Source organism: Pogoniulus pusillus, chromosome 35 (genome assembly GCF_015220805.1).
Source record: "Pogoniulus pusillus isolate bPogPus1 chromosome 35, bPogPus1.pri, whole genome shotgun sequence".
Classification (NCBI taxonomy): Eukaryota; Metazoa; Chordata; class Aves; order Piciformes; family Lybiidae; genus Pogoniulus; species Pogoniulus pusillus.
The window spans coordinates 9,680,311-9,702,149 of record NC_087298.1 but is presented as its reverse complement, the minus strand read 5'-3'; the positions used below and the strand labels follow the sequence as shown (position 1 = coordinate 9,702,149).

Sequence of the window (21,839 nt, the reverse complement as noted above, 5' to 3'; positions counted from 1 at the left end):
AAACTGTTTCTAAGTCCTTTAAAAACAGGGCATTTCAGAGAAGAATGTTGTTAGCAACTCAAAAACTGCAAGGTCCCTTCAGTAACTTCTTACCACCTGAGTGGCTACAGAGGCAAAGGTAAAGGCAGTGCTACAGCTGCTCTGTTCAGAGCTGCTGTGATTTCTGATTGCAGTACTCAAAATGCAAACACTTCAGAAGCAAGCCCTGGGCAGTTGTGCAGGAAACCCTGCCTGGTACATTGGTAACTTTTGACTGTTCTCTGGTGCAGATGAAAGCTCAGCAAGACCTGGGAAGTAGACAAAGGGAAATGGAGAATGCAGCAGCATTGCTTAAACTGGAGGTTGAAGATGAAATCAGGATGGAGTTTAACTCTTCAAGCCCATCTTCTCCAGAACCATTAGACGACCTGGAAGCATCTTCTGAAGTACAGGGCAGTCTGCAGTGTGAAGCTGACTTGGAGGCAACTGGTCTGTTTGCTGACAGAAGACTCCTCTCCTTGGAAGAAAAGCTGAGGTTTTCTAAAGTCTTGTTAATGGTAAGAACCTTAAAAAGCAGCTGCTGCTCATGCTCTGGCCGAGCGCGCGGTGCTGGGGCCTGCAGCTCTAACACTCAACACTGAATGTGCTTCTGTTCCCGAAGGATGAGCAGTGGCGTGGAGAAGCTCTCAGAGAAAAACTGCAGCATCACGAAGACCGACTGAAGGTGGCACATCTTGTCCCAGTCACACCCCTATGCCCCCTGAGGCCCTTTAGACATCACCCAAGCAACCTGGGGTGGGACAATCCTCCTCCAATTCTGGCCTGTCCCCTCTGTGCTTAATGCCTAGCACCAGGGTAGGAGCAGTAAGAGAAAGCCCAGCACCTGCATGCTCTCAAGATGAGTGAATTAATTAACAGCTAAGTGGATTTTTGAGCATTCCAAGATTCCCTTGTTTACATCATTCTGTGGTGTATTAGCAGCCCGAGGATGGCAGCTCAGGAGCACCAGTGATCACTCAAAGCAGAGGTGCTGGCCAGACTCAGAACAGGGCTCCTGCTGTCTCTTCAAGCAGTTCATGGCCAAGGCTATAGCAGTGGAGCTTGTTTCTAACTTGGGAGGAGAAGTACTTTAAAATAAGAATTCCATTGCCATATGCTTGTGGTTTGAGACTTCACATCTCCCATTTCAAGTTCATCACACTTTCTAAACAGCCTTACATTGCCCTGGCTGAGCGTCATTAAACAATGATCTCTCCAGGCTCGGCTCCGGCAGTGCATGTCCAAGCAGGTGGAGGTGTTAATCCGAGGGAAGCAGCAAACAGAGGGCACCCTGCACAGCCTGCAGCGACAGGTGGATGCACTCCATCACCTCATCAGCAGCACTTCTTCAGATCCGCTGGGCTCCAGCCTCGGGTCTCTCCACGAGGCTCTGAATCTAGCACACCCTCAGGTAATACTCTGCACTGTCCGGGAGTTGTGGAGTTGGTGGTTTCAATCACTTGCAGCTCACCGTGGTGGAGGCAGGGCAGGGGCTGCCACTTAGTGTCACTGAGTTACCCTGGCCCTGCCTCACCTGTTTGAAAGGGGTAAGTGCTCCTCAAAGGGTTATTTGGTCCTTTCTTTAAAATGCATTTTTGTTTGTCAAGAGTCTCTGCTGCTTGAAGACACAACTTTGTCACCCAGACTCACTGTTCCTGCTTTCCCTAGGCCGCTCTGCCCAGCCTCACCCACGTTCCCAGCAGGCAGGCTGGCATCCCAGTGGTGTCACCGACGCGTCCCTGCTCCGAAGGAATTTCTCAGTGAAGCCCAGAGGGGGAATGTGACATCAGTCCAGCTGGCACTTTGAGGCAGGAGCATCCTGAAGGCTGAGGTTTGTAGGTGGTGGCAGCCCAGGGCAGGTGTGGGTTCTCAGATGTGCTGTCAGTTCCCAGTGAGCACATTCCCGTGGTTGGTGTCCTGGCACTTGATGCTGTTTTTTGCTCTTACGATGTTTGATTGCTGGTGAGAGCTGCTGTGGAGTCTCACACGGCACTGAAGTTAGTGCTGTGTTGTTCAAGTGCTAAGCTGCTGCCATCCTTCAGAGTCACAGAATGGTAGGGGTAAAAGGGACCTCAAAAGATCGAAGTCCAACCCCCCTGCCAGAGCAGGATCTCCCTAAGCATCTTTGTTATGCTTCTGATTCTAGTACAGGTATAGCCCAGCCTCTAGATTTCAGTTGCCATACCAGCCTAGTACTTTACCTCTTCTGTAATGATTTCAATTAAAAATGACTGCAGGAGTTGCTATGGACAAGCAAAGCTTCAAGAAGAGATACAGCTGCTCTTGGAGTTGGGCTGTTGGGACAGGCACAGTCTCCTCACAGCTGGAAGTGGTGCCTGTGCTGCACAGCAGCTGAAGAGGCCATTCCCCAAGACCTTCCCTCTTTGCATGGCTTCTTTCCTGTGCCATCAGTCACCACCTTTGAGATGTCTACCTCACTCCTCTGCAGCCCTTTCAACCAAGGTGCTTGCCACTGAAGCACAGTGGTGGCTGCAGGGCCTGCTCTGTACTGTGAAGTTTGGTACGACTGAGAAACTGAGCTTGATTTATACAAGTTGGGGTTTAAAAGTATTTTAAAATGTGAATTTCAATGTGTCAGAAACCTATTTAAGTGCAGGATTTTGTTAGTTTCCACCTCCAAGGAAACTTGTTCACAGGGACAGCTGTCCCTCCAGTTACCTGTTGTCAAGTGCATGAGTGTTTGCAATACACTTACTTTCAGGAAATACTCAAAAATAAACGTTGGTTGGTTTTGTTGCTGTGGTAAAGTTGCTGTCAAGGATGTTATCCTGTGCTGTCAAGTTGCTTCTGGCTCTAAGTAGCAGCAGTAAACTGACTCCTCTGGATCCTAGGCGGGGGGGGGAAGTAAAACCTGTCTGCTATCACTGCTTAGCCAGTACTACACAAAAACAATGTACTGGCTGCAAGCTCCCTGCTGCCTGTCTCTCACTGAGGGCATGGCTGCATCCCTTTCCTGAAGCATGGGGCCATGGTTAATGTTTCTGCACAAAGTCACAAGCAGCTTGCTTCAAAGTAGTGGAAAAAAAACACTTTGTAGAGCTTTGAGGCAGAAGAACAAGGCATGAGAACAGGACCTATGGCCTCCTTACCTGGAAGAGCAACACACAACCATGGAGAACAGGCCTGTCCTAAGGAACATCTCTTCCAGCAGTAAATGTGGCATGTCTTCCCTTGAGCAAGGCAAGATTGAGAACCATTTCAAAGCCTCTCTCAGCCACATTATCAATACAAACCTTTGCTGTGCAGCAGCTGTCAACAACCACACCACATTTCACCAGGAACAAACCACCCTGCCCAGCCCTGGCTTGTTTCACCTACAGCCCAAGTCTAGGGCTCTAGAAGAGCCTGGAAGATCCCTTGTGAGCAGCCAGTGTAGCTTTAAAAACACTTAAGATCTATGTAAAAGTTAAACCACCAATGCCACCATTACAAGGAATCCTTGCACAACCTCCAACAGTGCTCATACTCCTTTCCCAGAGTCCTGACTGCAGGCAGCAGCAGCACCTGCCTGGCAGCTTCCACAGGTCAGCTGCTGTGGTGAGTGGAATCCAGCAGCAAGTCCCTGATAAAGAGCTCCATGGCACAAGGCTCCAGCAGAAGTCCCACGGTAAGCAGAGGGCCTGAGCAAATGACTCAGAGCAGCAGAGTTTATCTAGATACAGGTACTTTATTTACAAATATTTAGATTAATAGCATTGTTACATCAAATGAGTACAGCAGTCCAAACAAATCCTTTCTGTGACAGAAACAGAAGACCTACTGTAACTTACTCTGGAGTACAGGTATTGCACCTCAACAAGCTGTAGTCATTAGAACATTGACTTCACATCAGCAGCAGGTTGTGGTCCCTGGGCAAACCCCTTTGTGGTGCAACCTGGGTTTAAGCTGGATGCATTCATTAGCTGTAGATCTTGGACATACCCATCTACTTAAGAATATTAGTTTAAAAAAGGACTAACCAGACAAAACAGAGGGACAGTGCACAAGTTACCCAAATCCTATTGTCTGCACATTCCAGTTTTTGGCTTGTATTTAACATTGACTGTACAATACTCTGGTACCACTGCTTACTTACATGTCTGAACATTGTAGTTTTAGTGTCTAGAGAGGGATTTTGAGACCACTTTGTATTTCAAGCACTGCAGTCAGACATTTCATGGTGGTTAAGCACTCATCCCCTGCCATCTTCCAAGTGAAGCTCCATATGATACATCAGCCCTGCTTACAGAGCCTTACACCCCAGCAACCCCTACGTGTGCAGTCACCGCTCAGAACCTCCCCTTCCTACAAGCACTGCAGGCTGTGTCAGCCCCTGTGGGACACACTCAAAAGCTTGATGAAAAAGCTCAAGCCTCAAACCCTCACAGGGAACTGCTATAAAAAAATACAAGAGCAGTTAAAAATCCCTAGAGAGCACAGGCCTTGTTGGACTGTCCAGTTCAGCCTCTGACCATTCAGAAAGTTAAAGGTACAAAAGCAGAAGATGTGCAAGAGAACCAGCCTTTGGACACAGTGCAAGGCAGGTGCTGAAGCCCAGTAACGCGAGAGGCCCACCGAAGAGAAGCAGGTTAGAGCACACTGCTGATTGCACAGGAAGGGTGAAGAGAACGGCGTGGAAACACCACAGTGCAGAGATGAAGGACAGACTCCACTAGTGTTAATTTCTGTGTTGGGATTAGAGCTCCCCCAGCACAATGTCCACTGTTGACATCGAGCAGTTTAAGCCTATGTTAGTGATCTGCAGCCACACCGATTGCTGTACTACAAGGGGGGGGCAGCGTGGTCACGGATAGGTCAGACTGTACAAACTGGTATTTTCTTATATACTGTCCTAATGCCAGTAATCATTTCTTCATTAAAATCATATACACAGGATGTATTTAACTGTTAGCTCAGTTCCTTCAAATTTTATACATATTTACGTTCTGTTAACAAATGGAAAGGATAGAAGTGGCCAAAAAAAGGATGGAAAGCCATGAGCACAAGAATGAACGGATCGCTTCCCTGTGCGAGTCCAACGCTCCCGCGCCAGCCCACCCCGACCCCCCGAGACACACACCACAGGGAGTTCTTCCAACAAAAGCACATTGTTACAGAGCCCCTTGCTACCATCAGAATTCATTTCACAGCAAAAACTTAGCCTTTACTATGGACAGCTCTAAACAGTTAGGAGGTGGGGGAAGAAAGGCCAAAGAACCATAAAATTAAACCGTACAAGACAAAGCCCTGCAAAAGTGTAAAATCAGGAGTCCAGCATCAGTGCTCAGTTTAAATTATGCATGGGTGACACTATCACAAGGACAATCAAGGAGGAAAAAAATAAACTTCTAGATTTACCATGCAGGAGAGGTTTTATTACTCTACTTGCCTTTGATAACCTGATTACATCTAAAGTTGTTTAGCAGTTTAGTACTGTGTTAAACTTGTCTGAGAGTTTTAATTAAACCCAGTAAGATGTACAGAAGACAGGGAAGGGGTCAAAAGCACCACTCCCCTCAGACAGAGGTGAAAGGTCAGAAATGAAGCCATGGAACAGAGGTCACTAGCAGCCACAGCCTTCTCTCTGGGGCTGGGGTTCACTGGTTAGCCGCCCCCCCTGCGGAGCTGACGGTTTGTGCTGTACACCAGACTCTGCAGCATTCAGATCCAGGCTTCCATCTTGGATGTTCTGGTAGATTTTCTTGGCAGCCTCCAGGAAGGCATCCTCAACGTTCTCTCCACTATGAAGAGAGCAGCAGGAGTTAACTGGGGCTACACCTCAAAGCAGTGCAGGCAGTACACCCTCACTGGGTGTGACAGGTCACCAAGCAGCAGCAGTCACTACCCTGTCTTTATATGCAGGACAAGCTTACCAGTACTGACCGAGTCTGACAGGCTGACCCTGGGACAACCTTCGACAGGGCAATTCACTCCCCAGCCATTAAATCTAGCAGCACTAGCCAGGAGCAAGAAATAGGTGCCAAAACACCAAGCAGCAGGAATCAGCTGAGGTGTTGAGCTACATGCAGAGAAGTTTTGACAGAGCCACTGTTAACCAAAACCTTTCTGCTAAAAGCTTCCATTACATCAGGTGCCAGTTGGAACCACATCTACTGGTGTCACTGGAGGTCTGAACCCTTGTGTTCTACCAAGCTCCCCAGCCAACCACAAATACAGCACATTGGTTCCCCTCAGTGACCAAAGGAACTGGCTGTTGACTGCAGAACTTGCTCACAACCCCAAATGTCCAAAGGAATTCAGAACCACTCTTACCCACATTCTATGTTCAATTTCTTCAAAAACCAAAACAGCTCATTTGAATTCATCAAGTCTTCCTCTGAAATGTAGCAAGAGGTCTAATTTCCAAGCTACCTTTAAGTCAAAGCTGTCACTGACATGCTAGAAACTGCTACAGATACTGTAAATATGTGAGGAATTTGGCACTTGTAAAACCCTACTACACCCCAACACTCTCCTTAGTCATAACCAACATACCTCTCAAGCATATCCTAATAGTTACTCTAGATAAAAGTAACTTACGTTTTTGCACTTGCTTCAAGGAACAATAAACCTGTTCAGAAATAGAGGTTTAAGAGTCAGTGCAAAATATACTTCTAACGGCCTCCAGTTAGTTACATTACAACCTTCAGACTACATGCAAGACACAGTCAAAAAATACTGGTTAGTACTAACAAAATTAAGACATCAACACAGGCTAAGTTCTAGACCTAAACACAGATAGGGTTAAGCCACACTGAAGCAGAACAGAAGTCAGAGTAATATAATTACATGTACTGAAGTGTTAGCTTGCAGCTACCAATGCCAAGGGCACACTTTAACACCACTAGCTTGTAGGAAAGGTAACAAACAGCTCAAGAGAAACATTAACACACCATTTTCTTCAGCAAATTGTTTGGCTTCTTCATATGTAACATCCCTCTGTGCTTCCAGATCTGCTTTATTTCCTATAAGGATTATCACCTAGTTCAGGAGAGAGAAAGTCAGTCTGGAAAAAAGTTTATTAGATTTTCCTCATTATAAGACAAAACTCCCAAAAGAAGGCATGCAGAAAAAATTAACTGTAAAAGCCATGGCTCTTCAGAGCACTCAGCTCTAGCAGTACCCCTCTCAGTCAGGGACTGCATCCCCAGCTGCTCCTTCAAGGGCTTTAGGCTGTTCTCATGAGATGAGGTGCTAAAAAGCAGTGGTCCTGCTCTTTAATCATAAGAAGTGCACTCTGAACCACTTCTTTAATCATCTCTTAACCCAGGCAGAATATTTAAGAGTTCTCTTTCATCACAACAGAGCTGTCCCGTAATTTGGTATTAAAGGATTTTAGGGGCACTGAGAAAGAAATTGAAGGACAGTTTTATGGTATGGTCAAGAGACACAGAAGAACTTTATCCCCCAGCCCTCTGGAGATCTGGTCAGATCTGGCTGAAGATCGTATTTATATTCCAATCTCATCTGAGACAGCATTCACCTCATTACTACCACAATACAAGAAGCAGTATCAAAAGATAATAAGGTTTGTCCAGGCTCAGCCACAATTTTGTCTCCAACTGCTGCAAATCAGCCCCTGAAGGGTGAGTGTGTGACCAGAGTTTCAGAGAAAGCCACTGCTCTCCTGCACAGGAGCCCACACCCCTGCTCCAGCTGCAGTAAGGGAAGAGAGTCACTGCCACACTGCAAAATAGGGACATTGAGTTATCACTCTGAGCTAAGCAGTGGAGAAAAGACAGGTATCTTCATTAAGAGAAAACTGCTACCACTGCAGATACTTTGGCTAGAGCCTTCCACCTCTTAGAGATAAGCAATCTGGCTCTCAAGCTAAATAAAGTCCAACTTACAGTATTTGGATTGGTGAGGTTCCTTGCATCTGTCAGCCAGCTGCTTAAGTGGTTATATGTACTTCTTCTGCAAAGAACCAAGTGAGCAGTTTTAGCTGCAGCAGTTTTTAAAGTACCCAAGTGCCACCAGCACAGTCAGCATCCCTTAAACACACCAGCACCTGTCACCCCTGCGCTTCCCCAACCTCCTGACAAAGCAGCAGCAGCTTGTTGAGATCTTGATCCAAATAAGCCACCTTTACAACCCTAGATGGACAGACAAACACTTTGTACATCAGGAGGTGCTGGTTTTACTGTCTTCACAAGAATATTTATCTGTTTTGTAGAGAACAAAATGAAGGATTTCCTGTCAAGTACACTTACACAACACTGTAGAGCAGAGCAGCACTTCAGTTAACAGTGTGTAAGATGTTTTACTCAAGATTCAAGCAAAGAGGAAACACACCCATATATGCAGGGGAAAAAAAACACAACCAAACTATGATAAAACCCCAACACCAAAAGATCCTTGAAGAGTATCAAGAATAACCCCAAAGGAAGAAGCAAGACACATGGGAGCAGAAGTATTTTGTGTGGCATTATCTGATCAGTTTTCAGCAGCATCTCCAATTTTCACCTCTGAAGGGAAGACAGGACAGCTTCTACAAAGCCTTGTTTTCTTAGAGGACTAGCCTGTAAAGAGGTCCAGAGGCCAGACTTCCCCAGTGTTCTCTCTCATCTATAGTATTAACATACTGACATACCCCACTGCAACAGAGGTACTATTCTGTCCTGTTCCTGCTCCAAGAATATTCCTGCCAGGTAAGCACCAATATCCATTGTCTCCCAGGACGAGATAAATTTGTGTGCTGAAGAGCAGATTCTAAGAACAAGTTCTTTAAGTGGCTTCACCACAGGCAGTCAAAGCCTGAGACAGCAAGAGCCTCAGGCCTGTCAGCAGTGACATTTTCCAAGAGAATCAGCTCATATAATTTCCTGTGTTGCATTTTCAGCTCTTTAAATACTTAAAAGTATTTATCTAAAAAGAATCTTCACTCAAAAGGACACAAACCCATCCAGAGTCCTCCAACTCAAAAGGACAGAGATGACAACACACAGAAGGCTGTGGTACCCAAAGAGCTTGTCAAGCACCTGCAAAGTGAAGATACAAGCAGCACCTTACCTGGTAATGTCATAGACCATGAGAGCTCCTGCTGCTCCTCTGTAATAGCTTCTTGTGACAGCCCTGAATCTCTCTTGTCCTGCTGTATCCCAAATCTGTAGTTTAATTTTTTGGCCACTAACTTCAATTATTCTTGTGCCAAATTCAACACCAATTGTGTGGGGACAGTCTGCCATAACTGTTCATGAAAAATGAAAGCACAGGTCAGATCTTTCGAGTACAAAGTCTCCCTGCTAAAACACTGCTAAAAGTTTTCAGTTATCTTTCCTAGATATTCAGACTCTTAAGAAAGCATTTCTGCAGCTACAGCACCCAAGATGCATCACTTCACTAGAAATGAGGTCTTTCCTGAACTGCTGTTAAGAACAGTTATAAAACTCCTTGCTCTGTGAGGCACGTACACTGATGCTATTTGGCCATATAGATCAGAAGCTACCAAGTCTTCCAGTGCAGTAGGAAAAGGGAAATTCCAAGATACAGATAGAAGTCTACAATGGAGCTTCAGAAACAAGTACCCTCTCAGAAACAACATAGATAACAGTGTGACTGTTCACAGGACAAGACCAATTTCAGAAGTAGCTATCAACACAGCAAATCAACCCCCTCAAAAAGCATATTTCTAGTTATAAGCTCATCTTACTAAACTCATCTTTAAGACCAAGAAAATACAGAAAGCACAAGTAGCTATTCAAGCTACCTATAGTGACAGTCTTGTGGCTGCGATCTTAGGCAGGTTAGTTTGATCACTGTGCTGCTTTGGCTTAATGCTGATAGAATAAGAACAAGACACATCCTCATCAAGACAGGACTGTGTGTAAATCAGCATTAAACAACTGGCTGATACAGGATTGTAAGTTAAAAACCACAGTTAAAACCCTAGTTCTACTAGAAAATAGAAATATTTTATACTGTAGCTCCTGTCCTCTTACTGCCAGATCGCTGGTAGCACATAATGAAGGCTAACTTGGTGCTAATAAATAAATACCTACAGGCTTAGCCATCCAGTGGGGAGCAATAGAGTCAAGAGCTGCTACAAACTCCAATGCCACACAGATCATTAAGAACAACTGAAGGTAATTCTTAATTAGTCATGGTAGCTATATATGAAAAAAAGCCACAGTTGAGAGAGTGCAGTAAGCCTTAACACCATTACAGTGGGCAGACCAAGTGTCATGAGTCACAGCAGCTAGAGAATGATAGTGCTAATTAAGTCTATAAACAAAGAGAAATTAATCCCTTCTATCTTTTTAAAGTCCCTGACAGCACTGAAAACTCCAACTGCTCATGTCCAAGATACATCAAAATTGAAAACATGAATTTCAGACAAGATATTTCGTTCTGGTCTACATCAAAATGCCCTGAACAGCTGTAAAGACAGACAGTCTTCCCACTTCTCACAGGAAGGATTGAGTGAAGTTGTACTTATGCCACAAACTACATCAAGAGGAATAAAAAATCTGACCAAGTACAATCCCAACCCAACACAGATTAAGACAGACACCACACAAAGCTCATGCATGAGAGAAGCAAAAAGGCAGGAAAGAGGGATGAAGCACACCAGTTAGAATAAGTATTGTGAACCGAAATACTTACACTTCTTTTCTGTAAATTGATGAAGCAAACAGGACTTTCCTACACCCATGTCCCCTGTTACAGAAAGAATAGTTAAAGCTGACACCACACCACTGTCACAACAAGCATATTTTCTTCACTTCACATAATCGACAGCACAGACACAGGCAGCCATTCCTTTCTCAGATCTCTTGGGCAGTGTTCTGCACCTACAGTCCTTATATTTATCAACTACTACACTACAGTTTTGGTAACAGGTACAGGGCTGCAATCAAGGGTGGAGCAGAACACTCAAAGGAGAACTTAATCTGTAGTACTGACTTTACAACTGTGTTTCACAAGGTTATCAGAAGTAGACCTGTAAGAAACTGAAATGTAAAACACATGGTGAGTGTTTGCCATGCTCCTGTCTTACTTGCAATTACTGGTAAGGACACAAAAACACTGACAAGCATCCAGAACATACGAAGGAGTTGCTTCACTTCCACTGATTCACTTACACAATGCAGCAGTGAGAAATAGCAAGACCTTTAAGAACTAACTTATCCACAGGCTGAGGACCTCACAGCAGCCTGACTTACAAACCATTGCAGTAAGACTGCAGATCACTTACACCTGCACAAAATCATTAAGAATTAAACGATTCACAGCAAGACCAGGATAATAATAAATGCTATCAATCTCTGACTCTAAACAGCCAAAAGAAGCTGCAGCTAAAATCAACATTTAAACACAGAAATGTTGCCTGGCAAGGGCTGTAAGCCTGTCTAAAGCAACAGAATCCAATTAGCACTTCTATCTCCAACAGATTCATAAAACCTTTGAGACCAGCAATGAAAAGTGCTACAGCAAACGTAAAGCAACACAACATCCCATTTGTGTTGACCTCCATTAAAGTTCTCCTCAATTTCCAACAGATTAAGCATTTTTTAAACTAGAAACTTTCAGTAGAAAGGGACCCCATGCACATGTGCTCAGATTGCCTTTTCCTAGTGCTGTGCAGAAGGCTAAGTACTTTGGTCCTAGCAGCACAGCTGTTCAAGAATACTGAAGTATGTATATTAAGAAGAATAGTTATTATTAACAGTAACTCAGCAATAAAGACCCTTGCTCTTGTCCCCACTCCCAGTTCACTGGCCACCAATCACACAGCTCCAATTATGTAACGTACAAACACATTCACCTTTATACTGTCAGCTGTAAACACTTTGGAGCAAGTGTGGTGATCTGTGAGGGACTGAGGATGGAGAAGTAACTACTGGAAGCATCACTACCACAAGAAGCATGCAGCAAAAGTCAATACCAGCCCGGTCCAAGGCTCTGTAGGCAGGCTGTCATGCACACACACGGTGACATAAAGGGAGGTGCCTAGCAGTACTTACCAATAATGATGTACTTAAAGATGTAGGAATAGTTGTAAGGTGCAGTTGCCATTGTGGCACTAAAACAAAAAATAGAACACATCAGAACTGCTGCTTGCTCAGAATCAACCCAATTTATCCAATTTAGTTCATATAAGCAAACAGAATTCCCTTCCTGCCCCTCCAACTCATTCACAGTTCAGGATTCTGCACTTCCCCATTCACCAAATTAGTGCCAGAGACACTCAGCAAAACTCCCACACCGCTTGCCCTGAGCCCTGCTAGTGTGGCATCTGAGCAGAAACATGCTCAATGTAGTACCAATACTCATTCACTTTCATCCAAAAAGATTTCAAGTTGTTGAAAAGCTCCAGCAGCTTCTTGCCCTGTGCAGAGGGCTCACCGAGTAGCCAAAATACAAAATCAAGCTCCAAAAGAAAAGTCCACAGAGGTTTAACAAAACCAGCAATTCCAAACTATTACCTCACACTTTGAGATTTGCAACAGGAACAAAGGAAACAGCACAGCTTGCATCAAACTGCTAAGAATTACTTAAAAGAATGCTGTGGTAGCCTTAACTGGAGCCTGGACTGCTCCATGCCACAAATCAGATGTTCAGGAAGTTAGTTAACATCTCTGTGGCTTTGTCAGCACAGTGGCATTACAGCAAGACTTAGCAGTTTCTCTAAGTGACAGTCAAAATTAAATTGGGGTGACTACTTCCACTATTCCAAAGTCTTCCTATGCTTTCTAAGGAGGAAGAACTAGAAGTGGCTTCAGTTGTGTAAACCTGCAAGCAGCAATAGCTGACTTACCAACCAATACACAGGTAACCAGGATTACAGGCCTATACAGGCCAGACTGCCAGTTAATAGAAATGATGCAAAGCATCTGCTTTTTCCCAGGTTTTCTGTTAAAGATACAGTGTGATCAGTTATGCAAGTGGAGAATTTCTACTAGGAATTCACCATTTCCTTCCTTGCTCCTGCATGGCAGCCAGCCATGAGAAAAACATGGTACTCTGTAGAAAGAACACTGCTTTAGTCTAGAAAGATTTTTCCAATCAGTCATGTGTCATCCACATGACAGAGCCACTACAGTAAAGATAAAAATACAGGAGAGCTTACAGGCCTGTAACTTTTTCAACAACTAAGTACTGTTTCCTCAACCACAATTAATCCAGAGTAGTGAACTGCAGTCATAAGAAAGTGACTGACAACAAATCTCATTCACAGTACACAGCAGAGGTTTAAAGGAAACGCTCTTATCTAGACCTTGGAAGGGGAACAACTCCAACAGGCAGTTAAGAAGGGTTTACTGTGTGCCAGTCACTGAGCTGCACCTTGCCTTGCCTTCGTGCTTGGCTCAGGATATGGAAACTCTCAAGCCCTTCTATCTCAAGCAGCACACAAAGCATCTACACTAAGTCTTATATATACACACACACATAGACTACTCAATTAAATCAACTTTAATCCAAGACAGTAAACAAAAGACCATTTTGAATAGTAATTTCTGCTTGTGTTGGCAGGAGAATTTCATGGCAAGTGCCAAGAGCAGTCAGGTCAATCAAGTAAACTGTTTTCTGTTGTAGTCGAGGGAAATCTCACACAGCCATGCCACACCACCTCTGTCCTCTCCAGTCTCTGTCAGTAACTGCTCAGTTGACAGACGCTTCTTGTTGTACAGGGCAAGAATTCACATCCATGACTGAAAATGCACTGCCCTTTACAAGCCAGCCAGCAGCTTCACTGCCTTATTTCCTGGAGGTGGAAGATTCCAGAGTTTTAGTATGAGCTTGAATATGTGCACTGATTATTTTCAACACCTGCTCCATACAGGGTTCAAAATTAAAGTGTCACTGTGGAAACATCTAATACTCCAAATGTTCCAAATACATCTTCACACATTATGTTCTTCCTATTTTGCAGCACATCCCAATAGCAAGACTCAAACTGAGCATCTTCCGATCCAATGCACTTGTTCTTACAGGAGACTTATCTTGCTGCTTGCTCTTTAATTGAAGCCAGGCGGACTGTGGTCACAGCTCAGCTCGGTTTGCTAGCAGACAATGTTAAACTGAAGGATTATGAGGTATGGAAGTGGAAGTACAGGAAAAAAAAAAGGTAAGCTTTGAAAGATGAATTTATATATGCAAGTACTTCATGAGGATAGCATGAACCAGATTGTTTTCTGTAGGAAACACAGCCATGATAAAGGCAGGCTGAGCCACTGAGAGAACCCATGCAGCTAGTGCGAAAAATGCACGGAGCAGCATGGAGACACTGTTTCAGGAATCATTCGGCAACACACACAAGGCAGGGAACCATTGGTGTGGTGCCTGTGAAACTTGTCCTGCAGAGAGCTGTGACCCTCTCTTCCTTCATAATACCAGTTGGCCAAGCACTCATTTCACGTTTCTGAATGCATGCCTTTGCAATGCTGCTTAACAAGTGAGGGTAACACTCTGGCTACCCAAGTGCCTAAGCAGCATCACTGGGAGGTGAGGAAGATTTTTTTTTTGAAGAATGGGAACTCAGTGCAGGCTGTATCACAAACTGAATGTGAAGCGAGTCTCTTTAACTAGAATCTCTACTGCTAAATACACATCTCTATCTGACAGGCTGATTTTGCTTGATAAGACATGTCAATGTTCATCACAGTCTTTAAGTCTGACTAGGCTATTTCAATACAAAATAGGAAACTGTCTCAGCTTTGCTACATATGCATCATAATCAGTTCCCACTTCAAAGCAAGAGTTAAAAACAAACGACGAACCAAACAACAAAAAGCAAATCAAACAAATTCTGTGCTTGGCAACCAAGTTTAAAAAGGCAGGAAGAGAAGACTGACCCATGTGTCTCTGCTTAGACTTCACCATCAATCTTACAGTGACATTAGGCCCCTAAAAGAGGTGAGAGATACCCCACACCCCGCTGTGCACAGCCAGACCCAGCACGCGCTCTCCACAGCTTAAAGAAACAGATTATTAATAGCAATAGCAGCAGAGAAATTCACTGGTACGATCAGTCTAGACCTTCTCTCAAGTCTGAAGGCTGCTGGAGAAGTGACTGTGTCTGACAGACATCTTACTGAAAGCTTGCAGAAACACAGATATTAAGTTTAAGCAGAGTTTCTGGAGTTAAACTGGAAAATAAAGCAATGCTTGGGTATTGCACTTATTCCAAGGGTTACATTACAGGAAGGATTCTGAAATACTCTGAATTACTACCAAAGGTCAGGAATCTTTTCTGGAGAATTGGTAACTTCTTTCAAAACCAACCAACCAAACTTTTAAACACTCAAATTCCAATAAGGATTAGCAGGAATTCAATCTGTACTCAGATTCTGGAATAAAACTGATATTCCAGGAGGATTCTGTGCTGATGGGGAAACATAAATGCAACCAACTAACATAGGAAGCCACTGTGAGAACTGAGCCTTAGAGAACTCACAACCTCAGCATTTACTGCAGATGAAAGAAGGAAGTCTAGACAAGAATAGTGTAAGCACAAAAATATTAGCCACATGTTAACGCAAGGAGTTAATGTGTGTTGGCAGCATCAGCCATCTGTAGAAACTGGAGTTCTGTCTCCACAGTCTGCTTCAGACAGGTGACTCCTAACAATCCCAATATAGGGGGCTACAGTTTTCCTCTCTGGGAGAGCTGCGGACTAAGAACTACAGGACTGGAAAAGGTGCACTGGAGTGTGCACAACTTAACCTCATCCACTGCTGCTGTTATACAGTATGACATCGAAGTTAACCAACCATGAATGTACTGTTAACAGAAAGTAAAAACAGTTTAGTCTGGATGTTTGGTCTACCTGCCACTTTTCTTCCAGGTTCATCTGCCAGCTTAGAGCAAGTTTCAGATCACTGTTCAGAGGCAACACTTCCCTGGAGTTCAGAGCATTTCTTCAGAATGGCAACTAGCCAGAGGATCACACTTCACTATACAGATTTCTGCTAGTTTCAAAGCCTTGTATGTTTCTGTATTACAGTTAGAACTAGAAATGTAACAGTGAACAGCATCATCACAATCCATTTTCCATGTATCAAGTCCTCCCTTAGATGCTTTTGCTATTTATTTAGACAAAGTTAAAGATTATCTTACTGAGATTCTAGTCTCTCCACATTTCCTCCTCAGGTATTTTGACATCTCACTGAAGCCATATTTCAAGTGTCAGCACACATCTGTACAAACTGAGATAAGGTTGTTTGAAGCACATTGCTATAATGTTCTTTATCAGAATAACATAAATGTAAATATCAAATTCATACTGACTTTCCTGAGAGCCATGCAGCTCATTCTAGCTCAGCTCAAGGACAGGGTCAATTTTAACTCTTCACTAGATATCATTTACATGGGAGAAATTTCAGAGCTGTATGCTCAGCCAGAAGCAGGGATGTTATCGGAAGAGACCAGAGCTTGTATTAGATACTGCATGTGGTTAATACCATCAGCTGGCCAGCGTACACAGAGATGGCACCTCTGAAAACAGCTATCGGCTTCCAACTTAGGACTGTCTAATTATTACAGGCTTCCCTTAAAATGATACCACTTTGCAGCCAGAGGACCACTGATTAGTCTGAAGCAAGAGGCATTTTGTATTTCACCTAGCCATCCAAGTGTTATTTCAGTCATTCCTCAAGGATATGCAACAGGAACGGATCTCACAGTTGAAGTGAGATACTGCTACCACATCATTCCTTTTACAAACTGAAACAACTCTTAAAGAGCTGTTTTTTCATTTGGAGGACAACAGCTACACACATGAGGAACTGTAAGCAACCAATAACTATTCTCTGTAACAGCTTCTAAATATCTACACAAAATGACCAGGTATCTACCCTCTTTCCCAGGGCACTATCTTCCTTCATTTCCCTGCATATTACCTGAGATGTTGTTCAACAGTGAACACTGAGAAGAGACAAGCAAAGGAGGAAGAACTGTGAAGAGGTAGAATTGTTTCCACTCATAATTGTACTCTATCCCAATGAAGACTTCTGTCAAGCATACAAAACCCAGTTTAACTGGTACCTTACTTTAGAAGTCTGCTAGAAACAGTTTGCAACTACTCCAGTTGTGGTCTTCTGTAAAAAAATCACATTATACTGGAAGGAAGCAATGGTTTTGTAATCAATTAATACGCCCATAAGTCTGCTATCCAAGCAAAATGCAAGGTCAATTACAATTAAATTTCTACAACTTTGACACACCAAAGACATTTATGTCTTACTAAACCTGTTGAGAGCTTGGCCCTCTTTAAGATGATTGCTCCACTGGTTCCCTGATCTATTAGTTTGTTTATTTTTCAGGCTTGTCTTTATAAAGGACTCTTCTGAGACTGATCCCAGAGGAGTCTCATTAGCAGCCTGCCAGCAGCCCAATATTTTCACATCTAACAGCATTACTTGTTGCTGGCCAGTTCCTTACTCATTCTTCAGCTCTTCCAGAGTCATCCTCTCTAGCCTTCCCCATGTGGATTTCATTAAAGCATCCGATTAGCACAAGCCAGTAAATTTGGCTGATCTTTGATCAGACAGCAACCCAGCAGGCTTCTTATAATCTGCTGCTGAAGATCATTTTGCATTTCCTTATTATTTCCCTGATCAGTTACTCTTTCTCCAGAAGCACAGAAGGTCTGCATGCTAGTGAGCTCAGACTAACAACCTTCAGCTCTGCAGAGCCCCACTTCAAGCTGTTCCTGCAGAAATGCATTTGCTATGTTCTTTAGTCATGTAAAATACCCTAACTCAGTCTGAGGCCTAGTATGAATTTCTAAAGACTTCACAGGCCTTCACTTCTCTTCCCATACGACAGCTTTAAGTCAAGGCATCATAGTACCTCCAGCTGCTTAATTTTTCTCAGCAGTTATCCAGTCACACACATGTTGTGTTGGTTATCCTTTGAACAGTTTCCCATCCTGCTCCATTAAGTTCCTTCATTTTGTTCCCTAAACTTCCTGCGTTGATACATGCACACCTCATTTCTTAGCTAACCACACCCCAGCACCATAGCTAAATTAAACATCCCATACCTGTCCTTACCAGTAAGAGCATTTTCTCCTACATCCATTCTCTCAGCCACAGTTCTTCATCTGTTTGTAGATCCTCATTTATCCTATTCTCCTCTTTCTATAACAATGTAATCTGTAGCATAAATCTGTATTTGTAGCAGGAAAACCAAGCTCCATAGAACTCTGATAAGTTTAGAGGCAGTATATACAGAAACCAGACAAGTTTTCTTGTCAGTCTAACAAACCAGAACATGTAACTGTCTGGAGCAACACAAGTTACAAACGCATTTTAGAACAAAGTTAAGGCCTGTCTCCTTCGTTTCAGAAGGATACTGTGAAATGAGAACCAATCATAAGCAGGTTCCATTAGCTGCAGAGGAGTAACAAAGTAATTTTAAATGATCTATTTACATTTTAAAACCTAGTACCTCCTGTATAACAGGTTTGTTGTCAAAGTTCTGTCCTTCACAACAACTTCTATGATTATTCATAAGACTGAAAAGGAAAATGGGAGCTTCTTCATTCCACTCAGATCTATGCCATTTTTAAATCCCTACAAGAAGCTAGCAAATTCATTTTTAATCCATAATAACTAAATATCACATAGCTTCATAAATCCTCCAGCATTGGGATTTTCTTCCCGTTCTTGAGTAATGCTCAAGTGCAGGAGAACCTCAATCCAAACTACGGTAGGAATCAATGCCAAACCCAAAGCATTCCATAAGAAAACATCTGGCTACTAGAAAAATTACAACTTCTGACTTAGGGGCTGAAATTATTCAGGATCTAGACAACCAGAGTAAATCCTGCTCACAAAGAGGTACTGTTACCTCTGTGAAAACATGCCATATAACATAAATCCACTCTGTTTCAGGGGCCTAGAAAGCAAAACTCATATCAAGTAACCTCCAGAGCAACAGAGGTTACCCCAATTACCAGAGATCCCAATGCAGGCAGACTTCTCGTACGAGCTTTACTGCAAGTATATTTTGATACAGTTTTAAATCAAGACGAAGTTAACCACAGACGATACAGAAACCTTAGAAGTGTTGTCAACAGGCAATACACAACTAGGTGAAAGAAAAGAACTCCTCTTGTTCAGCCCCAGCAATCACTGACAAAAGAAAACGGAGAACAAGACTAGAAAACTTTCGTTGTTTTCTCGAATAGGAAATGGCACTCCCCTCAACCCTCCTTAAAGTTTTTTTCTCTCAAAGTTAGTGACAGTACAGGCCAACATTAGCATTAGAAGAGCAGATAACACTGTATATCAGTCACATACACAGCATTATATATACACGCTGTAAACACTCTGTGTGTGTGGGGGCATACATCCATACACCGCATGGGCAGGAGCGCTCGGTGGTGGCGTGTTGCACAGGGAGTGTGCAGTGCAGAGGAGGAATGAGAGGCGGTGGCGACAAACAGTGCAGCAGCGGCCTAGCTCCTGCCCAGTCAGCCTCACCCCCCTCGGCCCCAGAGAGACGAGCGGTCCACTCCCCGGTCTACTCGCTGCCGAAAGCGAGGGCGGCTAGCCCTGCCGAGGCTGGGGACCTGTCTACGTTACTCTCGGAGATAGGCAGCAGCACACTGCCGGCCAGCGCGACCCCAACTAGGCCTCGGCTGCAGGCAGCAGCAGAAGGAAGTGTTGTCTACCAAGCCGGGTGGCAGTAAGGAGCCTGCACGGCTGCCCCCTCCCCCAGCGAGAAGGCAACATGCCCGTCTCAGTGGGTCTCGCCCATAGCCGGGCAACCCCACGGGGCCTAGTGCTCTAGGCCCGATCGGGCGGAGGAGTGCCCCTCCCCGGCTCCTCCGTACCTGAGCTCGGGGAGCGGGCGGCTGTGCAGCGTGGCTCTGTCGGTGGCAGCCCGGTCTCCCAGTGTGGGCACTATCAGCGCTCTGCTTCAGGCTGGGCAACGGCCGGGCCGGGTCTCCGCCTCTCTCCGGGGCTCCCTCAGGCTCGGCTCCGCTGACTCCACTGCGCCCCCATCACCCCCCCTTATCCAAGATGGCGGCACTCCTCGCACGGGGTTTCCCCTCCCACTCTCGACGGGCGCCGGCGCTGCACAAAGGTGGGCGCGAGAGGCCGCGTCGGAGCCAATCGCGGGGGCCGCGCGCCGCAGCCGACACGCCTCCTGCCAGCGCGCGGCGGGGAGGGGCCCGGTTGGGCGGGGCGGGGCAGGGCACGAGCCGGCCGCGCTCGCCCCCGGCTGCCTGGGCGCGCGCCGAGGGGAGGGGCAGAGCAGCGGCGGGCGGGGCAGTGCGCGTGCCCCCTCAGGCGGCGACTCCGCTCGGCCTTAGGGCGGCACCGAGTGGCGGCGGAGGTGCTGCGGCTGGCCGTGAGGCGGAGCGCGGAGCGGGTGAGGGTGTGAGCGCTGCGCAGAGCTCCGGCTTTCCCAGCTTCTCGGGGGAAGGAAAGCAAAGTAGCCCCCGGGAGCTTCAGCCCGCCAGAAAATTGTGCTCCTCGGCCCACGGTGTTCCCGTCCTGGGGGTCACCGCTGCAGCTCCCTCCCAGCTGTCACAATCCTCTTCCAATTTCGGCTTTACATAATCTCTAGAGCCATGAACATTAATACTGTATAAAAAGAAAAGACTCCCAATTTACTGCATGCGCTGCGGAGAAGGGTTGCGTCCATGTTTCCTGTTCTGCCTCCGAATCCCAGTAAAACCAGTACCTGTAGAACGACGAAATCCTTCCCATCACTGACGCCAGGTGGTTTGTCCTGGAGAAGACACAGACAGGAATGACATGGTAAGGTACAGGCACACAGGACATTTCTGCTCCAGCATAAGCCAATATGGGAACTAGATGACCTTTGCGGTCCCTTCTGACCCAAACCATTCTGTGATTCCTTGATTCTGTGATACGCAGAAGTTGTAAGAAGCTGCAGAGAGCTCAGTTTCCCTTTACAGTAGAATTAATAATACTACTACAGCTGGTATCTTTTACAACATCCCATGAATGCTCTAACTGGTTTGGTAATTTTACCTTTGTGGGTTTTTGTTTAATAGGCTTTTTAAACACCTGTGGCAGGCAGTACAAAACACCTAAAAGTGCCAAATGATGCACAAGTCTCACAGCTCATGGGACTAAAAATAATCAGCGGCTCAGGAGATGAAAGCAAATGTAATAAAAGTAACATTATGAAGGAGTCTTAATTCAATGAGCTTACCTAAATTCTCAGCTCAACACACAAACTTGCCTTACATGAACACAGAAGTCATAGAAAGAGTTAATGAGTCTAAATGCCCAAAATCAAGACTCCTGTGTTCCAGGTTAATATTCAGATGTCCAGTTTTATATTGTGTTTAATTGAACCCCCTTTGGGATTGTAGTTCTAGAAAGCTTTAGGGCCTACAGCTCAGTTAAAGGTAGTTACATCCTATCTGAGGAGAAATTACCACAAGATCTGCTAGAGGGCAGCTACCCAGCGTGCTTTCAGAGGATGATTTATGCTTTTGAGAGGGAGCAGGATGCTTTGTCAGCTCTAGTGACACAAAAGCTTCAATTAAAGCAAGTCGAGGGTTTCCACTTATTTTAGAATTGAGAGACGATGAGGGCTTAAATGTGTTTGAAAGAAGCTAATGTTTTTTTCCTGCTCAAATATGTATTAGACATTGATTCTAAATACTGTGATTTCTGTTCCTAGCAGACTACTGGAGGACAATAAGGATTTTATTTCAGTCCAACACATTATAGAAAGCATCAGATTCCATTGTATATCAGTGCCTGAGGTTCAAATTGTGCTTTCCCTAAGGCAGCATACCCCTGGGATTAACATCCTTATGAAAATACCTTTCCAGAATAGGCGTTTTCCATCTCCATTACTATGGCATTACTAATTCTGTCTTC

The 21,839-nt window shown here is 44.7% G+C and overlaps 2 protein-coding genes across 2 annotated transcripts in view; one reads left to right on the top strand and one right to left on the bottom strand.

Annotated features, from left to right (window-relative positions):
* Window positions 1-2,772, top strand: part of CNTRL (centriolin) — a 38,935-nt gene extending 36,163 nt beyond the window's left edge. Inside the window, 4 exon segments of the mRNA XM_064170845.1 lie at window positions 270-536; window positions 641-703; window positions 1,238-1,429; window positions 1,687-2,772. Coding sequence (XP_064026915.1) covers window positions 270-536; window positions 641-703; window positions 1,238-1,429; window positions 1,687-1,782 — 618 coding nt within the window. The 3' untranslated portion in view covers window positions 1,783-2,772.
* Window positions 2,773-3,686: 914 nt separating this feature from the next.
* RAB14 (RAB14, member RAS oncogene family) lies at window positions 3,687-20,037 on the bottom strand. The gene is made up of 8 exons (XM_064170977.1): window positions 19,805-20,037; window positions 11,985-12,043; window positions 10,624-10,677; window positions 9,031-9,208; window positions 7,869-7,935; window positions 6,912-6,999; window positions 6,559-6,589; window positions 3,687-5,759 (listed from the first exon to the last, which is right to left on the bottom strand). Exons 2-8 carry the CDS (start codon window positions 12,034-12,036, stop codon window positions 5,582-5,584), a joined length of 648 nt encoding a protein of 215 aa, XP_064027047.1. The 5' UTR covers window positions 12,037-12,043; window positions 19,805-20,037; the 3' UTR covers window positions 3,687-5,581.
* Window positions 20,038-21,839: the final 1,802 nt, after the last annotated feature.